A 15,702-nucleotide genomic window follows, 5' to 3' on the forward strand; every position below is an offset into this window, starting at 1 on the left:
TAATATGGCCATGGAACACTGACATAATTGATGACGTGCTGATGAGTTTGCTAACAGTAATAATGCAGCTAAAAAAGTGCTATGATAACATAATCTACATTACTATGATCCTGAGGGCATTATTTACGTCCATTGACTGTTAATCAGCTTTAAGAGATCCCGTTCCAGTCTTTGTCCCTTTCCCGCAGTGACACTTGTCACATTCATCACAAAACCTCCCGGCAACTCTTAATCAAGCTACCAGGTGTTGCGAAATAACTTTGACACTTCTGATTTCTAATTATCTTCTCAGTTGAGAAGGCAACTTCGACTTCTTCATCCTGACCAGCACCAAGATTTTTACATCCCGTTAGTGTTTGTATTTTAAAGGGAGTATATCAAACAATGAGCGGCAGGAGGGGTCGCTATTGACGCAGCAGTCTTTGCAGAAGAACGTGTATTAGTATCAGTAACAAATATAGTGGTGGTATATTTTGTCATCTCAGAGATATCAAAAATCAAAATTGTCAAGAAGATTATGAAACACCTAGTACAGCACGAGGCAAGTCATCAGCCCATCCCAAAATCTAATCCAGGAAACCTTGTATGTGATTGACGAGGCAGAGTGACCTATTATTGTGATGTACGTCATCGAAATAAGAGACAGACCTGGTTGGTATGCCAGTGGAAGCCATCGGAATGGATAATTACGTCATCAATTATGTTGGGGTTCCATGCCCATATTAATTGTCACCCGCCCCTGGTGTCAGGCACGGAGGTCCAACATTGCTTAGGAATACGAATCCGTTGGGACGTTCGATTATAGATCAAACAAATTGTCCAACGTCGTTTCCTACCCACATCTCTTTATGTTTTGGCTAAAGGTTGCTGTACCATCGTATGAACATCTTCTCTTCCTTATAATCTTATCTTTCAGACTGCTGTTGGCAACCACAATGACTGCCCAGGTGGCGACCGTCGGCTACGTCACGCCAGTTTCCGACCTTACGAGACTCCGTTATGCAGGTAATGCAGGCTCAGGATACATGTAAAGCGTTATTTTTGGTGGATAGGATGTTTGACTGTCACCAACTCTTTTCTTCATGTATCTACACTCTATAAAAAGGGTTTTTGAGCTTTTCAGCCAAGAAAATTATGCACCACGGAGAGTTTTTTTGTCGGTGAGATGATAATGAAAACTTGGTTTTTAGATTCTGAAAAACGTCTAGGGATTCTTTCCAGCGTTCATATCTTACTAATGCTCGCCGTTGTTTGAAAAAAAAGACTGTTAGGAATATATTTATTGCCAACATACTACTAGGCCGACATGCAAACAGATATATTTATAGCCAGTTCAAAGAAGAAAACTGATAAGATGACCCGATGACAGGACTAGAAGCCACACATTTGAGGACTCGCGAACGTGGTAAAATTAATCGGGAAGTGAAACCTTGTAAATTGTAATGCTATTAAGACCGTGGTTGCGGATATAACTGGAAGATTCTGGGAGCGTTATTGGTTCGTTTGTGTCAAGTTATAAGCAGTGAAATATTTCGCCTGATGTATCGTGTATGGATTCAGGAGCAGAATTTTGGAAAATACACGTCCCACATTATCATACAAGAAGAAGAACCTAACAGCGGTTAAATTGATCCCTGAAGTGTATTATCCTGATAATTGTCTTTCTCGACCGTACACCATGCACGAGACAGGTACGAAATTGTTCACTTCCTAAATCTTTACATGAAATATATCAATCGGTTTGATCATGATCTACTAATAGTTCGTACATGCGAAATGTAACTGTAAGCTTTGTTCAGGATGAGCTTATGAAAAAGCACTGGGTGATATGAATAAAGACTAGCAAATGCTTTTATCTAAAACTCCATGTACATACACTAGGCCTTTCTGTACAAAATTGAAGTAAAAGCATTTGCTAGTCTTTATTCATATCACCCAATGTCATGTCTTCAGCACACATTTCATTCACTACCTATTCGACGGAGAACACACTAGCGCTTTTGTGCCTCCACCTAATTGAGTTACGGCGCCTCTATAATCACGGTGAAAACGAAAAGAAAACCTCGCCCGATTTGTAACAACCGAATTGAAAGATCTTGGGAATGCAGGGCTATGTTGGCGATAATTTCCGCCTGGCTTGTGGATGATGACTTCAAAGGCAACTACCCGTGGTGCGACAACCACGAGGGCATGTTTGTGAGGCACACTCGGAACTAATGGGGAGACTCAGTGATGACATACAGCGCTATTTTTATCGACTTTGTAGTCCCCCAAGCTATAAAAGTGTACTTATAAGAGGTCGGGTTGAGTAACTAAAAAGGAGAAGCACTGCTGATGTAATACTAAATCATCAAGTTCTTAACAACATGGTGGAACGACCAGGCACACTCAGGCGTGACCTACGGTTACTTCGCCTTCGGCAGACATGCACTCGAGCAAGGGTCATATGGCTCCACACCGCTGCTGATCCGCGCCCTCCTACCAATAGTCGAGGAAGCCCTGTCAAAGTGTGGTCCATCAGGTTGGTGAAAGGTTCTCCCATGGTGATCAGGATTTGCGAAACGAACGGGTGACAACCTGGACTACTGTTACGATCAGCCACGATATGGCCCCTTTGCGTAACTATCTCCACTAGCATTTGGAGCAAGCATCTCGTAACATATTTTCGGCATAACATGCTGAAGGATGTTTACATGAGCTGTGAACCAATTTGCCAAGTCTTGCTTGATTCGGCCGATGATTCATATGTATAGATGGCCGGCTCGGCCAGTTACCTTATTACACGCTCCGAATGAGCTTGCAATGCCGAGTGATGCAAGGAAGGGTTGTAGACTACTGCTCTATACTCATCGATCTAAAGGAAGCCACATATGGTTCATCAGTTTCGCGCTCGGATATCCCGGGGTAATCAGGGACTAGCTTATCTCATTTATTAGGGGTCATACATGCGAGAGATCACAACATCCCTCCGGGCATTACGGTTCTCAGTCGTCTGCGCCAGCAGCACCTTCGCGACTCCACTCTCTGCATCGCGGGATACAAAATCCATCCTGCGTGTCCGGCACCGTCCCCTTCGCGTCGTTGCCTTCCAACTTTCTCCGGCTGCCACTCCGTCAGGATCCTGGGAAGCCTCATTGGTTCCATTCGACACAACTGTCTAAACTTGCGTGGTCTAGTCCTCTAAACCAACAGCAAGGCGACTGGAGATACTCAGGTGTATGCTTCCAGTCATCACGGCGTTTTTACAATACATAAAATAATATGGCGTTCAACCTGTTCACTGGATTCAAATTCACTGGAGATTGTCCATTGATTAAACCATGATTGTCCACATTGGTTTCTTCTTGACTGATGTTGTTCACGTCCGATATCACAACTTCCCGTACGAAGACTGACGGCATTGTCCTCACGGCCTGGTCCCACAAGCGCCACTTGGTTTGTCTAATAGACATAAGTCCCTGGCTAAGGAAGCTTTTGTTTGAAAGACTCTGGCTTAACCATGCAGTCTCTTAAAAAAGAAGCTCTCTCTGTTTCATAACATCCTACAGTGTTATTTTGTTGAAGCATGGCATCAAGCTTTTATGGACCACGCCAGTAACCCAACCATACCAGAGTCTTTCAATAAAGAGTCCGGCAATTGAAAGAATCTGACCTTATCCAGCCCGAGGGCGCGTGGTAACGGATGGTCGATGGAGGAACCAATTGCCAGTCAATCCTACGGAGGCACAGAAAAGAAATAGCTTGGTACCGGTGGTCAGTTGGGTTTATGGACAACAAAATCATATTCGGCCAGATCTGAAGTATCAGTGTCAATGATATATTAGATAATATATCAGGCAGGCTATTAACTAACCACCAAGGGACGCAATAAAAAGAATATATGTATACGCGTGGGAGGTTGCTACATGATTTTTTCCATCCTGCCAGTCGGAAGCGGAACAAATTTCACGAGATTGCCCACAATCTACCATATCCGCCCGAGCTGCGCCGAGGGACATCATGTCGAATGACCACTTTAACGTGGCTGCACTAAAAAACCATCCTCACATTCGCTATGTAAATGCATATTGACCATTGTCGACAGCAGGACCGCTCGGTTATCGGAAAATCTAACAAGATATCTAAAGCAATTGGCAACAAATTGACCGAGATGTTTTAGCGGATTTTGAGGCGGGGACTAGGCGGCCGTTTATCTAGAAAGTCGCTCCTTCCAGTCCAGTGTAACCCGTTCAGGCTCCCTGTGGATTGCGTCATTTTCTATAAAATCTTTAGGGGTATCCACTTGGTGGGTCAAGATGAGTGTGATCACTTTTAAACAAGTTTAAGGCAAAAAAAACCCCATAGACTTCACCTCTCCCTTAACTTTTTTTGTTGGCACAGTTAGCTTGATTCGGTCTGCTGAATACGTGTCCCCCATTCATGAATAGCCCATGTAGAATCCAGAATAATGATGGTAGCGTAACGACTCATGTGGGCGATAATCACTTAAGTTAAAATTAAAATTTGAATAACCTTTTCTGATATTAACTTCAATGCCAATTAAAGTTGGCTATTTCATAGCAGTTACATGTTCAAAATTTGTTAAATCACCAATTAGGAATTTCAGCAGCTTTTAATGTGTTTAAGATTCATGAGGAAAATAAATATTTTAGAGTATAAATACGAATAGGAGACATTAATGTAGTATTAGAAACGTGAAAGGCGTGCTGAAGAGTAAGAAGTCGGCTGGGACACTCTTAAAATAACATGTAAATAGTTGCTATTGCACCGAGTGTAAAACTACTTGTTTTAACTATCAAAAGAGTTCAAAATGTAATTCTTAACCATTTTAATAGTAGTTTTTACTACTTCTTTAGTTGAAACACGGATGTAGTACATTATAAGTTTAAGAAATGTTATCGATAAGGACACCCTCAACGTATCTTTTCCTTATCACTGCCCCAACCTCATGGACTCAAGCAGGCAATACATTCCTAATCACACGCACTTGGTGGTTTCCCCTTCGTGCTACGTATTCATTACTCAACTAGTTGTCAACAAGAGTGGTAATAGCTAATTTTATTGATTATTGACCTTTTGATCAATAGCAAACCAGTATCGATTTGAACTCCGATCTAAGAGAATTGTTTCCGACCACGGGAACTGGCTAATGGATCGAGAGAAATACTGCAGAATATGCCAACGAGGTTCATTGAATCGGCTAGCAATGTATGTATGTATGTATGTATGTATATACCATATTTAAATTTAAGCGCCCTTTTCAGATTATTATCCGTTCAAAGGCGCTTTTACAATATTAATAACATTGTCGAAAAAGATGAGTCTTTAGCATCGTCTGAAATGATGCAAGGCTCCTTGCTTGCCTGACCTCAAAAGGGAGCGCATTCCACAGAACAGCAGCGGAGAAAGAGAAGCAACGCTCTCCATATTTGCTCCGGGCCCTTGGAACTTCCAGTCTGTTGTCATCAGCTGACCGAAGGTCTCTGCCTGGCCTATAGATATTAACTAGGCTTGACAGGCAACCATTCGCATGAAAGAAATCAGTCAAATACATGTAGATTAAAGCAGGGTTCTTTACCTCGTGGTCTGATCTCGTGTTAGGTCAAGGGGGTCCACAGCTACCAGTTGCACACTTTTTTATTAAAGGGAGTCGACAAGCAACAGCTAGGTAGGCAAGATTGAGTTACACGAAATCGCCAATAGGAGTCTCTCCTATCGCACAGCATATCGAATATGTTCACGCTTGCATAGAATATGAAGCCCCATAGTATGCCTTATCAGTGCTCATTAGGTCAGATGAAGACTTTCAACTTGACCACCGAGCTCCTGTCACTAGTCCCCCCCCGTCCTCCCCTCTTGAAACTGCCTGTACAACTACCTAAGTTTTCAAAAATATTATTAACGCACGAGCTGAATCGCGTACGAATAAAATATTGTGTCTTCGAATTGAGATCTTGGTGCTCCACCTAATTTCTCTCGCCGAGTTTAGGGGCTGAAGTAGCGGTGCTGGAGACCAGCCAGACATACAGTTCATCTGTCGGCAACGTATATATACTTACATTTGTAACATGTTTTAGAGATCAAGAAATAAAGATGACACATCATATCAACGTGTATTTATGGTTCAAGGGAAATACTAGTGTATGGGGAACATAACATGCCATACTGTCTCGCTGAAGCCGAATCAAAGAAGGTCTGATTTCCGCCAAAGTTGTAAAAAAGTCAAATTCTTGGAAGATATTAACGTAATTATAGTACGCATATTAAATAATTGATGATGCAGCACCAATATCATTAATTCAAGCTCACCACAAGTCTAGATATATAATCGGGAATATGAATGACACGAAAAGATTCCTGCTCCGAATTAAGTCAAGAGCCAGGAGTCGATACGAACCCGACGTGTGGTTCACCTATGTACATGCACCAGCAGTGTATGACACACACTGCCGGCTGTACATGTATGTACTGTAATGCATACGGTAAAATGAAGTTTGCACGCCAAGAATAATTTTTTTTTTTTTTTTAACAAATGGGTGATTTATTTACTAGCTAATAGAATGATACATAGAAAAAAGGCTATTTTGCAGACAAAAGCCCAAGGCTTAAACCACTACAAAATATGGTAACTTAACAGAATTTTACAGAATTATACATAGAGAATTATTATGGAACGTGGGTACAGGAATGTAGTAATCGACTAAAAATAACTCGTTTAAGGATAATTTTGGTAAGAGATCATGTTAGATAACCTTGCTACCATGAGAGATGGATTTATTTTATCCCTCCATGACCCCCCCTTAAATGACAAAACGTGGAGAACTGTTATTTGACACACTCACTTCGTTTTGGAGAGTGCCAACATTTTTAAAAAGACGAACAAGTATTTTTGCAATTGGCAGACCCCTCCTACCCCTGATGAAAATTTTAGATATTGATCCCGAATGCTACCTTAGGAATCTGCGAAACATTTGGCCTCTCCTGCTATTGAACATGTTGAAACCAGACGTTTAGTGTCAAGAGGGTTCTGTTGCCCGACCAGCCGTTCACTAAAATCAGTGTTTTCAGCAAACTTGAACGGGATTTTCTGAAATACCTAAATGATCTAAGCATCTAATGCAGTTTTCTGCTTTTTACTAACTTTTAAGGCAGGTTGATTAAACATGATGTAGAAGAAAACCGGCTCCCGAAGGAAACGTACGCTGTCAAATAGTACCGCCCTTTTTATCATACGAGTAGGATGGAATCGAACCCACGACCATAGGGAGAGGCCGGGAGACAAGCGCTGTTGTCAATTTCGTGACATACATGTATACGGTAACATGTGCGATAATCTGGAGTTTGTTTTTTATCAGGTAAAAACATTTTTTTATATGTTTTCTTAAGAAATTAATCGTTCGATTGAAAAATGCGTTCATTCATCTTGAGATGTTCAAAAATTCAGATTCAGATTTACTCAATCTTGGGATTGCACGTTCGCACAGATCGATCATGTTGAGCATTCTGCATGATTGACAGCCAATTATTAACCAATCATTTAATCTGTCAGTCAGCACTCTCAGATTCAATCATCCTCTGTGAATCCCATTTGGGAACAGTAATAGCTGCGGGTGCTTGGTAACTCAAGTAAATCTTCACCGCTTTCAGCTTTCATGAGACATGCATGCCTTTACGAAATGATATTTGGAAAGTCACGATCAGGCTCGTCATCATTTCAATTTCTAATTCTCACTGTTACATGTACATTCAAATGAAAAATTTGAAAAAACGTATTTTTATGCCTTATTTGATATACCTCGCCAGAACGTGAGGCAATGTTTTTCTTTAAAAATCTTTAATTTACAAATCACTTTTTTGAAGAAATTATCGCAAGAAAAGTTGATTGAAATTTTAAGGGGTGCAGGACATTGCAGGACATGTACATTTGAGCCAACCCTTACGAAGTTTGGTGAGACAGAGTCTTTCAATAAATATTTGTTTTGAAAGAGTCTGGGTGAGGCAACCAATACGGATAGGGAGGTATATCAGCTGCCTAACCTCGGACTGTAGAAATAGTCTGTACATTAACCAAGCAGCGCCAGAGACATCTCCAGCTGCACGACACAGACATTCACATTTTTCGAGATGCGACGGGCGCCTGAATCAATAGCTAATTTGTCAAAGGGTTGATGCTGTTTATCGCCAAGATCGATAATCGTGACAAGCATTATCTTCATTGGCGCTGAAAGAATCCGAGCGATGCGCTGTTCCAAATGGTTAAGTTCATGGCAGCGTGACTGAATCCATTTTCGGGGCATCAGTGACCCAGAGTTTCAAAGCAGCGTCTCTGGGAGCGTGCAGAGCTGAATTCCTTTTCGGGACACCAGCGACCCGAGGGTTTAAAGCAGCGTGAGCTGAATTCTTTTTCGGGACGGACACCAGTGACCCGAGGATTTAAAAAATTATTTTTTTTGGGGGGGGGGGCACCAGTGAGACGAGGTTTTAAAGCAGTCTCAAGTTATATTCATTATCGGGGCAAAAGTACTATGAGTAATCATTGCATCGAAAATCGTTGAAAGCTAATTAAAATATAATACAAAGAAAAAATAAAATAAAATAAAATAATAAAAGCGACTATTTAATAACAGTTGTGGCCACCTGCGTCCACCGTCAGTTGTACTGAAAACGCGCCTAACGTGACATTATTGATATTTTTAGCACATAATAAAGAAAACGTTTTCAGTTACGGCAGGCATCTGTGAGTTGCATTGTCCAGCAACATAAAGAAATTAGATTTCAGTCCGTAGAGGTGGTTTATAAAACGTGTTGGAGGATAAAAACCGGTTTATGCTGGTGTGGGTGGGTGGTTTTATGTAGGGAGTTTTCGCGAAGCTCCCGACATGTCAACGTGAACGCCTGTTCGAGTTCGAAAGACGGGATAGGCGTCCGCGTGGGCGTATCGGGAGATTTGTGAAAACTTCCTAAAGATTGCCGGGCGTCTGTCGGGCGTCGTGCTTCATGCAGAGATAAGAGCCACTCAAAATACATTCCCTTGGCCAGCCTAGTTGCAATTAAGGCGGAGCTGCACTGTTGGCCAAAATTGCTGCGTGGGGCTGAAACGAAGGCAAGGACACATTCAGTACCACGCAACTATAGGCCTACTGATACAATGTACTTCGAGTCGTCCCGAATCTACATGTACATGAAAAACCAGTATTTCGGTGAGACATTTAGAGGGGGAGGTCAGAATTGCCTTGGCAACACGGCCCTGCTGATGGGGCCACACGCTTTCCTAACGTTTCGTCCTGGCCAAGTGTGGCCAAGAATGATTGACACCACGGTAATCCAGGCCTGAATATGTAGACAGAGTTCTACAAGTGCTGTGTTAATTCATCAGACTAACCATGTCAGTATAAAATACTTTTAGTCTGGCTAATTGTGTCTGCAACCTCAGTCCACAAGCCATATTTACGGAGAAATTGCGAGTGATATAAGGAGTGTTTGCGCACACCCTCATGACTGTTTGCCCAGTGAATTAATGCCCCGATCCACTGCCTTGGTTTATCAACACGGCAAATGATACCCGCCGCGTAGACAGAATACTGTTAGTGCTCGGCATGCGACTGGTCTTGATGCGACCTGTCTCGTCTGTGACGGGGATATTTTATAGACGGTCACAGCAGGACAGCTCTTCGAAATTGCTACGCCCCCCCCCCCCCAACCTATAAAAGAAACCCACGATAAGATGGATCGAGTTTGCCCTGGCTAAAGATTCAAGGGGTGTTTTAATAGACCATGTTGCCGCTTACAGGACAACATCGTAGATGGTTATCTTCTGTATTCTGCGGTTGCGCGTATAAAATTCTATGCCCTTATAACAAGGAAATATATTTTTTGTTCAAGACTGTCATGCATCTTGATGATTTCTTGCAAATTAGATGCACAGGAAGTGACACGGGCTGCTATACATTTAAAGTGAATTTCGCACGAGCAGTACAATGCCACTCCCTTTCCCGCGCCTCGCAGACGGCACGTTAACAATTAATGCATCGAGTCATTACTATGGAATTCCCATACGCGAGTTTGTGAGGAGAGCCGTATTGGTCTGCGTTCAAAAGGACGAATCCAGCTAACTCATCTGCTCCAAAGTTTTGAAAAGGATTTGAAAGGTACATTGTCGCGGGCGGTGACGATGTAAAGGCTGAACGCTGATCGTGCGAAATTCGCTTCAACCAAAACTGTACATCTGAAATCAAAATACTAAGCCACCAGACCGAGGTCCCTGAAATCAGATAAATAGTTTTGTGACTTACCATAGTCCATCCTAGATTGAAGACCTCCTTAAATTCCTCTTTGTACCAATTAGGTATGAAAGACTTTTTATTTGCCATGGCCCCGTTGTCACCTAGAACGATACAAACAAATTAACAGTTAAACGCGTCTGGTAAAAGACAAAAGAAGTCCAATCATTTCCCCGCCATGCAAGACTCATTCAAAATACAACTTTTGCTGGCTGCAAATGTCTTGTCAAAGCGTGTATGCAAAATGTGTGGGTAAATTTCAAGTCACCTTGATCACTTGATCACTTGTCAACCAGAGCGGTTTTTGGTAGATTTGATTGTTATTTTCAGAGCAGTTAAACTTCGTAAAGCACTGGTTTATGATTGGTTCATTCAAATCAGATCACATTGGCCAATGAGTGGAGTTTTTTGAATTGATAACTGGGACAGATAGAAGGTTACGAATGTATCTATCGCTAAACCCAGCATGATCCCATCACGTATTAACTGTGCATATAAGTCGCCACAGGACCACCAATTCGGCCCTCTGGTTCCTACCCATAGTCTCCCTGTTGTGGTTGTTGTTAAATCTTCCCTATTGCCCGCCATGCGCCACCAAACGGCCATTCTTCTAACTGATGGATTGGGGAATGCAACGCGACACTCCTTTAAGAAGATTTTAAGTTTAGAGCGGATTTAGTCCCGAACATATATATATATGATCGCAGTTGACCATTTAATAGGGAGACCGAGAACAGCGACCCATCAAGGATCATTGTACGTGCACTGATAAAACTATAGTCTTAGTTCTACCTATCCAAAATCCCCGGGTTTTTCGACACCCGTATCTTCGCCGTGTGTAAGAAAAACCCGGTGAGAGCTTCCACCTATAAAATCAGCATAAGATATTGTTAGTCGATATGGCGACATGTGCCGCTGCAGTTAGTACCTCTCCTGTGTTTTGTAAATGTTGGAGGTTAGAAAGTGTGTACGAGAGGAGAGTGGTTACACGAAAAAGAACATAACCTATAAGTCGTGTTCATCGAAATTTGTCAATGAATAAGCGACACAGAGAGGAAAGCCGTCAAAATCAATAATGCACTGCGCCAATGTAAACGAATACACACACAAATTTCATTTCCTAACCACGATTACCGAAATGTAAACATCCTTTTTGGTCCCAAAATAAGATTCTATGAAAACTAACTTTTGAAATCGGTCCTGGTGGATGACCAGTAGTTTTGGACAGCATACCCGAAGGACATAGACCTTTGCTTCGGAAAAAGCCCATCGAAATCGGTCCTGGTGGATGACCAGTAGTTTTGGACAGCATACCCAAAGGACATAGACCTTTGCTTCGGAAAAAGCCCATCGAAATCGGTCCTGGTGGATGACCAGTAGTTTTGGACAGCATACCCGAAAGGACATAGACCTTTGCTTCGGAAAAAGCCCATCGAAAAAGCCCAACAAGTACCTGCAATTCTTCTAAGAAATACACAGCTCTGACTCACCGCTGACTATGGGCTGCTGGTCTATATTCTCATAATCCTCCCGATCCTTCCAAAACGACTGAAGTTTATTGCCCATCGTTTGATAATGAAACCCTACAGCAATGCTGGTAATGCTGGCCTATATCACCTTAAAGTTCTAAATGATGGTCCCCAAAATGTTACTAGGGTTATGTGATGTCAATTTTTTGGGGGATAGGCATCGGTCACGTTATCATTCGATGTGGGTATGACTTTGCACTGTTTCATTCAAACTGGACAAAGTTATGTAACACCACGTTGTTATGGTACAAGTATTACACAAGTCATATGAGTTTATAACATGGAGGATGTGGGCCATTGATCTCTCCAAAATTGTTTCATAAAGTTATAGGGGTTGACTACAGAATGATGCCAGATAGCGCAATTCTTTATTTTCCAACAATACACCCAATCCTGGCTCCTACGGCTAAATTATTATGATGGCAATTTGAATTCCATGTTCGGTCCAAATTTAAAAGTAGTAGCGGTAGACAAATCGGCAAGTGTCCCAGCCAGGGAAATTAGCTTGTTTTGGCGACGACAGCTCGCCTTTAAGAGATCCTTGCCTCACTTGTCAAAAGATACGAGATTTTCAGGACTTAGGATGCACGATGTAGAACCATGGGTTCCGTGCTTCGAAAGGAAATTGTCAACAGCTTTGTTGCAGATATTGCACCCCCAGGTATCCACTGAGAACCAGCAGGAATGGCTTTCTCACGAGCAACAGTTGTGTGTGACAAATACAAGTCCCGATTCTTTATGCGTCATAGATTTTATCTAAAATAAAATAGGGCCCATAAAAATATTGATTTAATCATCCCCGCCTGGTTAGTTTTTTTCGCATCATCCTGTCTAATTTCCACGTTCAATCTCAAAAGTCGCACCTCGAAGAGATTAGAATTGTTTCAGATTTTCTATTTTGTTGCATTCCTGATGAAAACCTTTTTGATATTCTCTTTCTAATGACATCAGGCAAAGCCTGTGTTGGTTCGTTTTATTTCATCAGCAGGTAAGCTACTTTCATAAAAACTGTGATAAAAAACTCACCCGATAGAGGGGGCGGCAAGTGGCATGCCCAACAGACAGCTTTAAAATCTGGCGCCAAAAACTCATGCAGTGTATAGAACACATTAAAATTGTGTACAGTCTTAATACACTCGCAAAAACCCACTCACCCTTTAATAGGGGGAATAGGGATTTATTAGCTTATAGCTCTTTTTGCCTTTGAAGGCACCAGAAAAGCTGTTAGAAACCATCAGTAAGTGGAGGTTAGGTCACATGTACCAATGCATACTGTGTATCGGCTTATTAGGTACCATTAATACACTAACTTAATTGGTACCAGCAGTGCACACTGCTGGTGTTATGAGCTGCAACAATTTACTGCCGATTTCTACCTGATAAACAGGCCTGTTTATCAGAAAGATCGTATTGGATCGATAATTTCAATTACTTGTATTTTATGTGTAACAAACAATTCTGCAAACACCTCTTTTGTGTAGTTATTTTCCGTCACAGCGTGAGACTAGGCATGCCTCTTTGCCTAACAGAAACCGCACCCAGGGTTATAAACGGTTACTGGTCGGAAATACTTGTACAGCGCTTGTAGATTGAGCAGTTCATCTGAGCTCCATGTGGAAAGGATTCTACGGAAGCGTATTAGTGCCAAATGAAAAAAAAGTTTCTGGCATAAATGAATTTTTTTTTTTTTTATCACATACGTACGAGATAGTATCACGTAATAACGCGATAATTCGCGCTATTGCGTACGTACGTGATACTAATCTCGTAATTACGCGTTAGTTACCTCGTAATTACGTTTAAGTTATCGCATAATTACGTGTTAGTTATCGCGTGATAACGTGATAGTTATCTCGTAATTACGCGTTAGTATCACGTACGTACGCAATAGTGCGAATTATCGCGTTATTACGTGATACTATCTCGTACATACGTGATAAAAAAAAATCTTCATTAATACCAAAACTTTTTTTTACTTGACACTAATACGCTTCCGTAGGATTCAGTACAAACCTTGGTGAAAGTGCACTCAAAAATGTTTTTAGACACCAAGTACACTCTAAAAATTAATTAGTAAAATGACTATTTTATAGTAATTTTTACTACTCTGGCAGTTCTCATTGCACCGACGGTGAAATTATTTGTTTTACATGTAACAATCGAAATAGTAATTCTTAACCATTTTAATGGCAATTTTTGACTAATTATTGAGTAGAGTTTCCTTACTATATTTACTGATTTCACAGTTGGTGCAAAAGGTATGTTTTTACTAAATATATTTTAAGTCGAGCGTTTGTACTACGCGCCATCCCGATCTACGACAAAACTCACCACAGAGTTCTCCTCTAGATCTCGGACAATTCTGAACAGCCGATATCTCCTCGTATCCAACATTGGTGAAACTGGTCGCCATCCTGACGAACGCTTGACAATTGTTTCCGTAAGAATACGAATATCTCCTTTTGGACTGCAGGTGCTTTAGAATTAAACTTTCATCACAAAAATTTGATGCAAGCGTAATGATGCAATATCTCTCTGTCAAAAACAAGATTCCAAAAATGGTAAGTCCTACTTTCAACTGACAAAAACCAAAAACAGAGTCCTCTTGACGACTTTGAGTTTCGGTCCTTCAATTTCAACTGTTCAGCCAATAATAAATTCCTGTATCCAAAACAGCTACTCTCGGTCAAATGGTGGTTCACAGTTAATTGTTCGACCAGAATTCCATAACGGATACCGACATTGAGGGTTGGCCTTGGAGGGTCCACAGCTTGTCGGAGAAGTTTCAACCCACCACCAATCTTTCAACAAGAAATTCCATACTGGCGAAAGGCCCTAGTCATATTTCATGACAATATATAAATATCATTCTTAGTAACAGCTTGAAGGCATCGATTTGTATCCAATGAAGAACTCAGATGGTGGTCCAGTCAGCAGCATCACAGCTGGACCAGGACCCAGTCGGATTCAACAGCATCACATGAGTGCAGCCAGATGGTGAGGTAAGTGATACATACAGAATGTAGGCAATACTCTCGACAAAGTATTTTCAGAAATAAATATTGATCTGTGTGCCGCATATTGAAGTATTATGACAAATTCCAATGCATCATCTTTTTGAGCACGAAACAGAATTTGGAAAGAATCCATCTTTCTTCATTCCAGCAACGAAGTGTATGCGTTAGATTTTCAGAGAAAGTTCATTCTTTTCTGACGATGAAAATGTTTTCTGGTCTTCTGTTCAGACATCAACAGGCCTGAATAATAGCATTTTCAAGAATAAGGACGCCCAGCCATATCAGCAAATCCTGCCTCACCGTACACTCATGCGTAGTGGCCAAAAGGTATGTCTCGATGTAACTCGGAGTGAGCAAAGACTTGCATTTGAATGACACCCGTGCTTGTGGAGAGTAGTGTTCACGTCAGATCCCCGGTTAAATTTTCAAAGGAGGATGAATGTCATTTATGATGGGAGCCGAATCAACAAGGACTATATGTGGAAGCCTCTACTAGCTTCAATAGACGTCTCAACAGAAAAAAGTCTCAAGAGCTAACAATAGAAGTCTCAAGCGCTAACAATAGAAGTCTCAAGAGAGCTAACAATAGAAGTCTCAAGAGAGCTAACAATAGAAGTCTCAAGCGCTAACAATAGAAGTCTCAAGAGAGCTAACAATAGAAGTCTCAAGAGCTAACAATGGAGGTCTCAAGAGCGAACAACTTACAGAAGTCTCGAGGGTTAACAATAGAAGTCTCAAAAGCTAACAATAGAAGTCTCAAGAGCCAGCAATAGAAGTCTCAAGATAGCAAACAATATAGGTCTCAAGAGCTTACAATAGAAGTATTTAAAAGAGCTCAACTTTATAATAGAAGTCTCAAGAGCTAACAATATAGGC

General features: G+C 41.4%; 1 protein-coding gene across 6 annotated transcripts in view; it reads right to left on the minus strand.

Annotated features, from left to right (window-relative positions):
* The window catches only part of LOC135493218 (multidrug and toxin extrusion protein 1-like), a 65,490-nt gene that overhangs the window by 22,754 nt on the left and 27,034 nt on the right, over window positions 1-15,702 (minus strand). For 5 of the 6 annotated variants that reach the window (XM_064780323.1, XM_064780325.1, XM_064780320.1 and 2 more), the window contains exon 2: window positions 10,293-10,384. In XM_064780323.1, the coding sequence (XP_064636393.1) occupies window positions 10,293-10,384 (92 nt within the window). Of the gene's footprint in view, window positions 1-10,292; window positions 10,385-14,140; window positions 14,623-15,702 lie in introns of those variants that run through there. The other variant, XM_064780321.1, reaches the window with a different exon arrangement.

The sequence above is a fragment of the Lineus longissimus genome, chromosome 9 (genome assembly GCF_910592395.1).
Source record: "Lineus longissimus chromosome 9, tnLinLong1.2, whole genome shotgun sequence".
Classification (NCBI taxonomy): Eukaryota; Metazoa; Nemertea; class Pilidiophora; order Heteronemertea; family Lineidae; genus Lineus; species Lineus longissimus.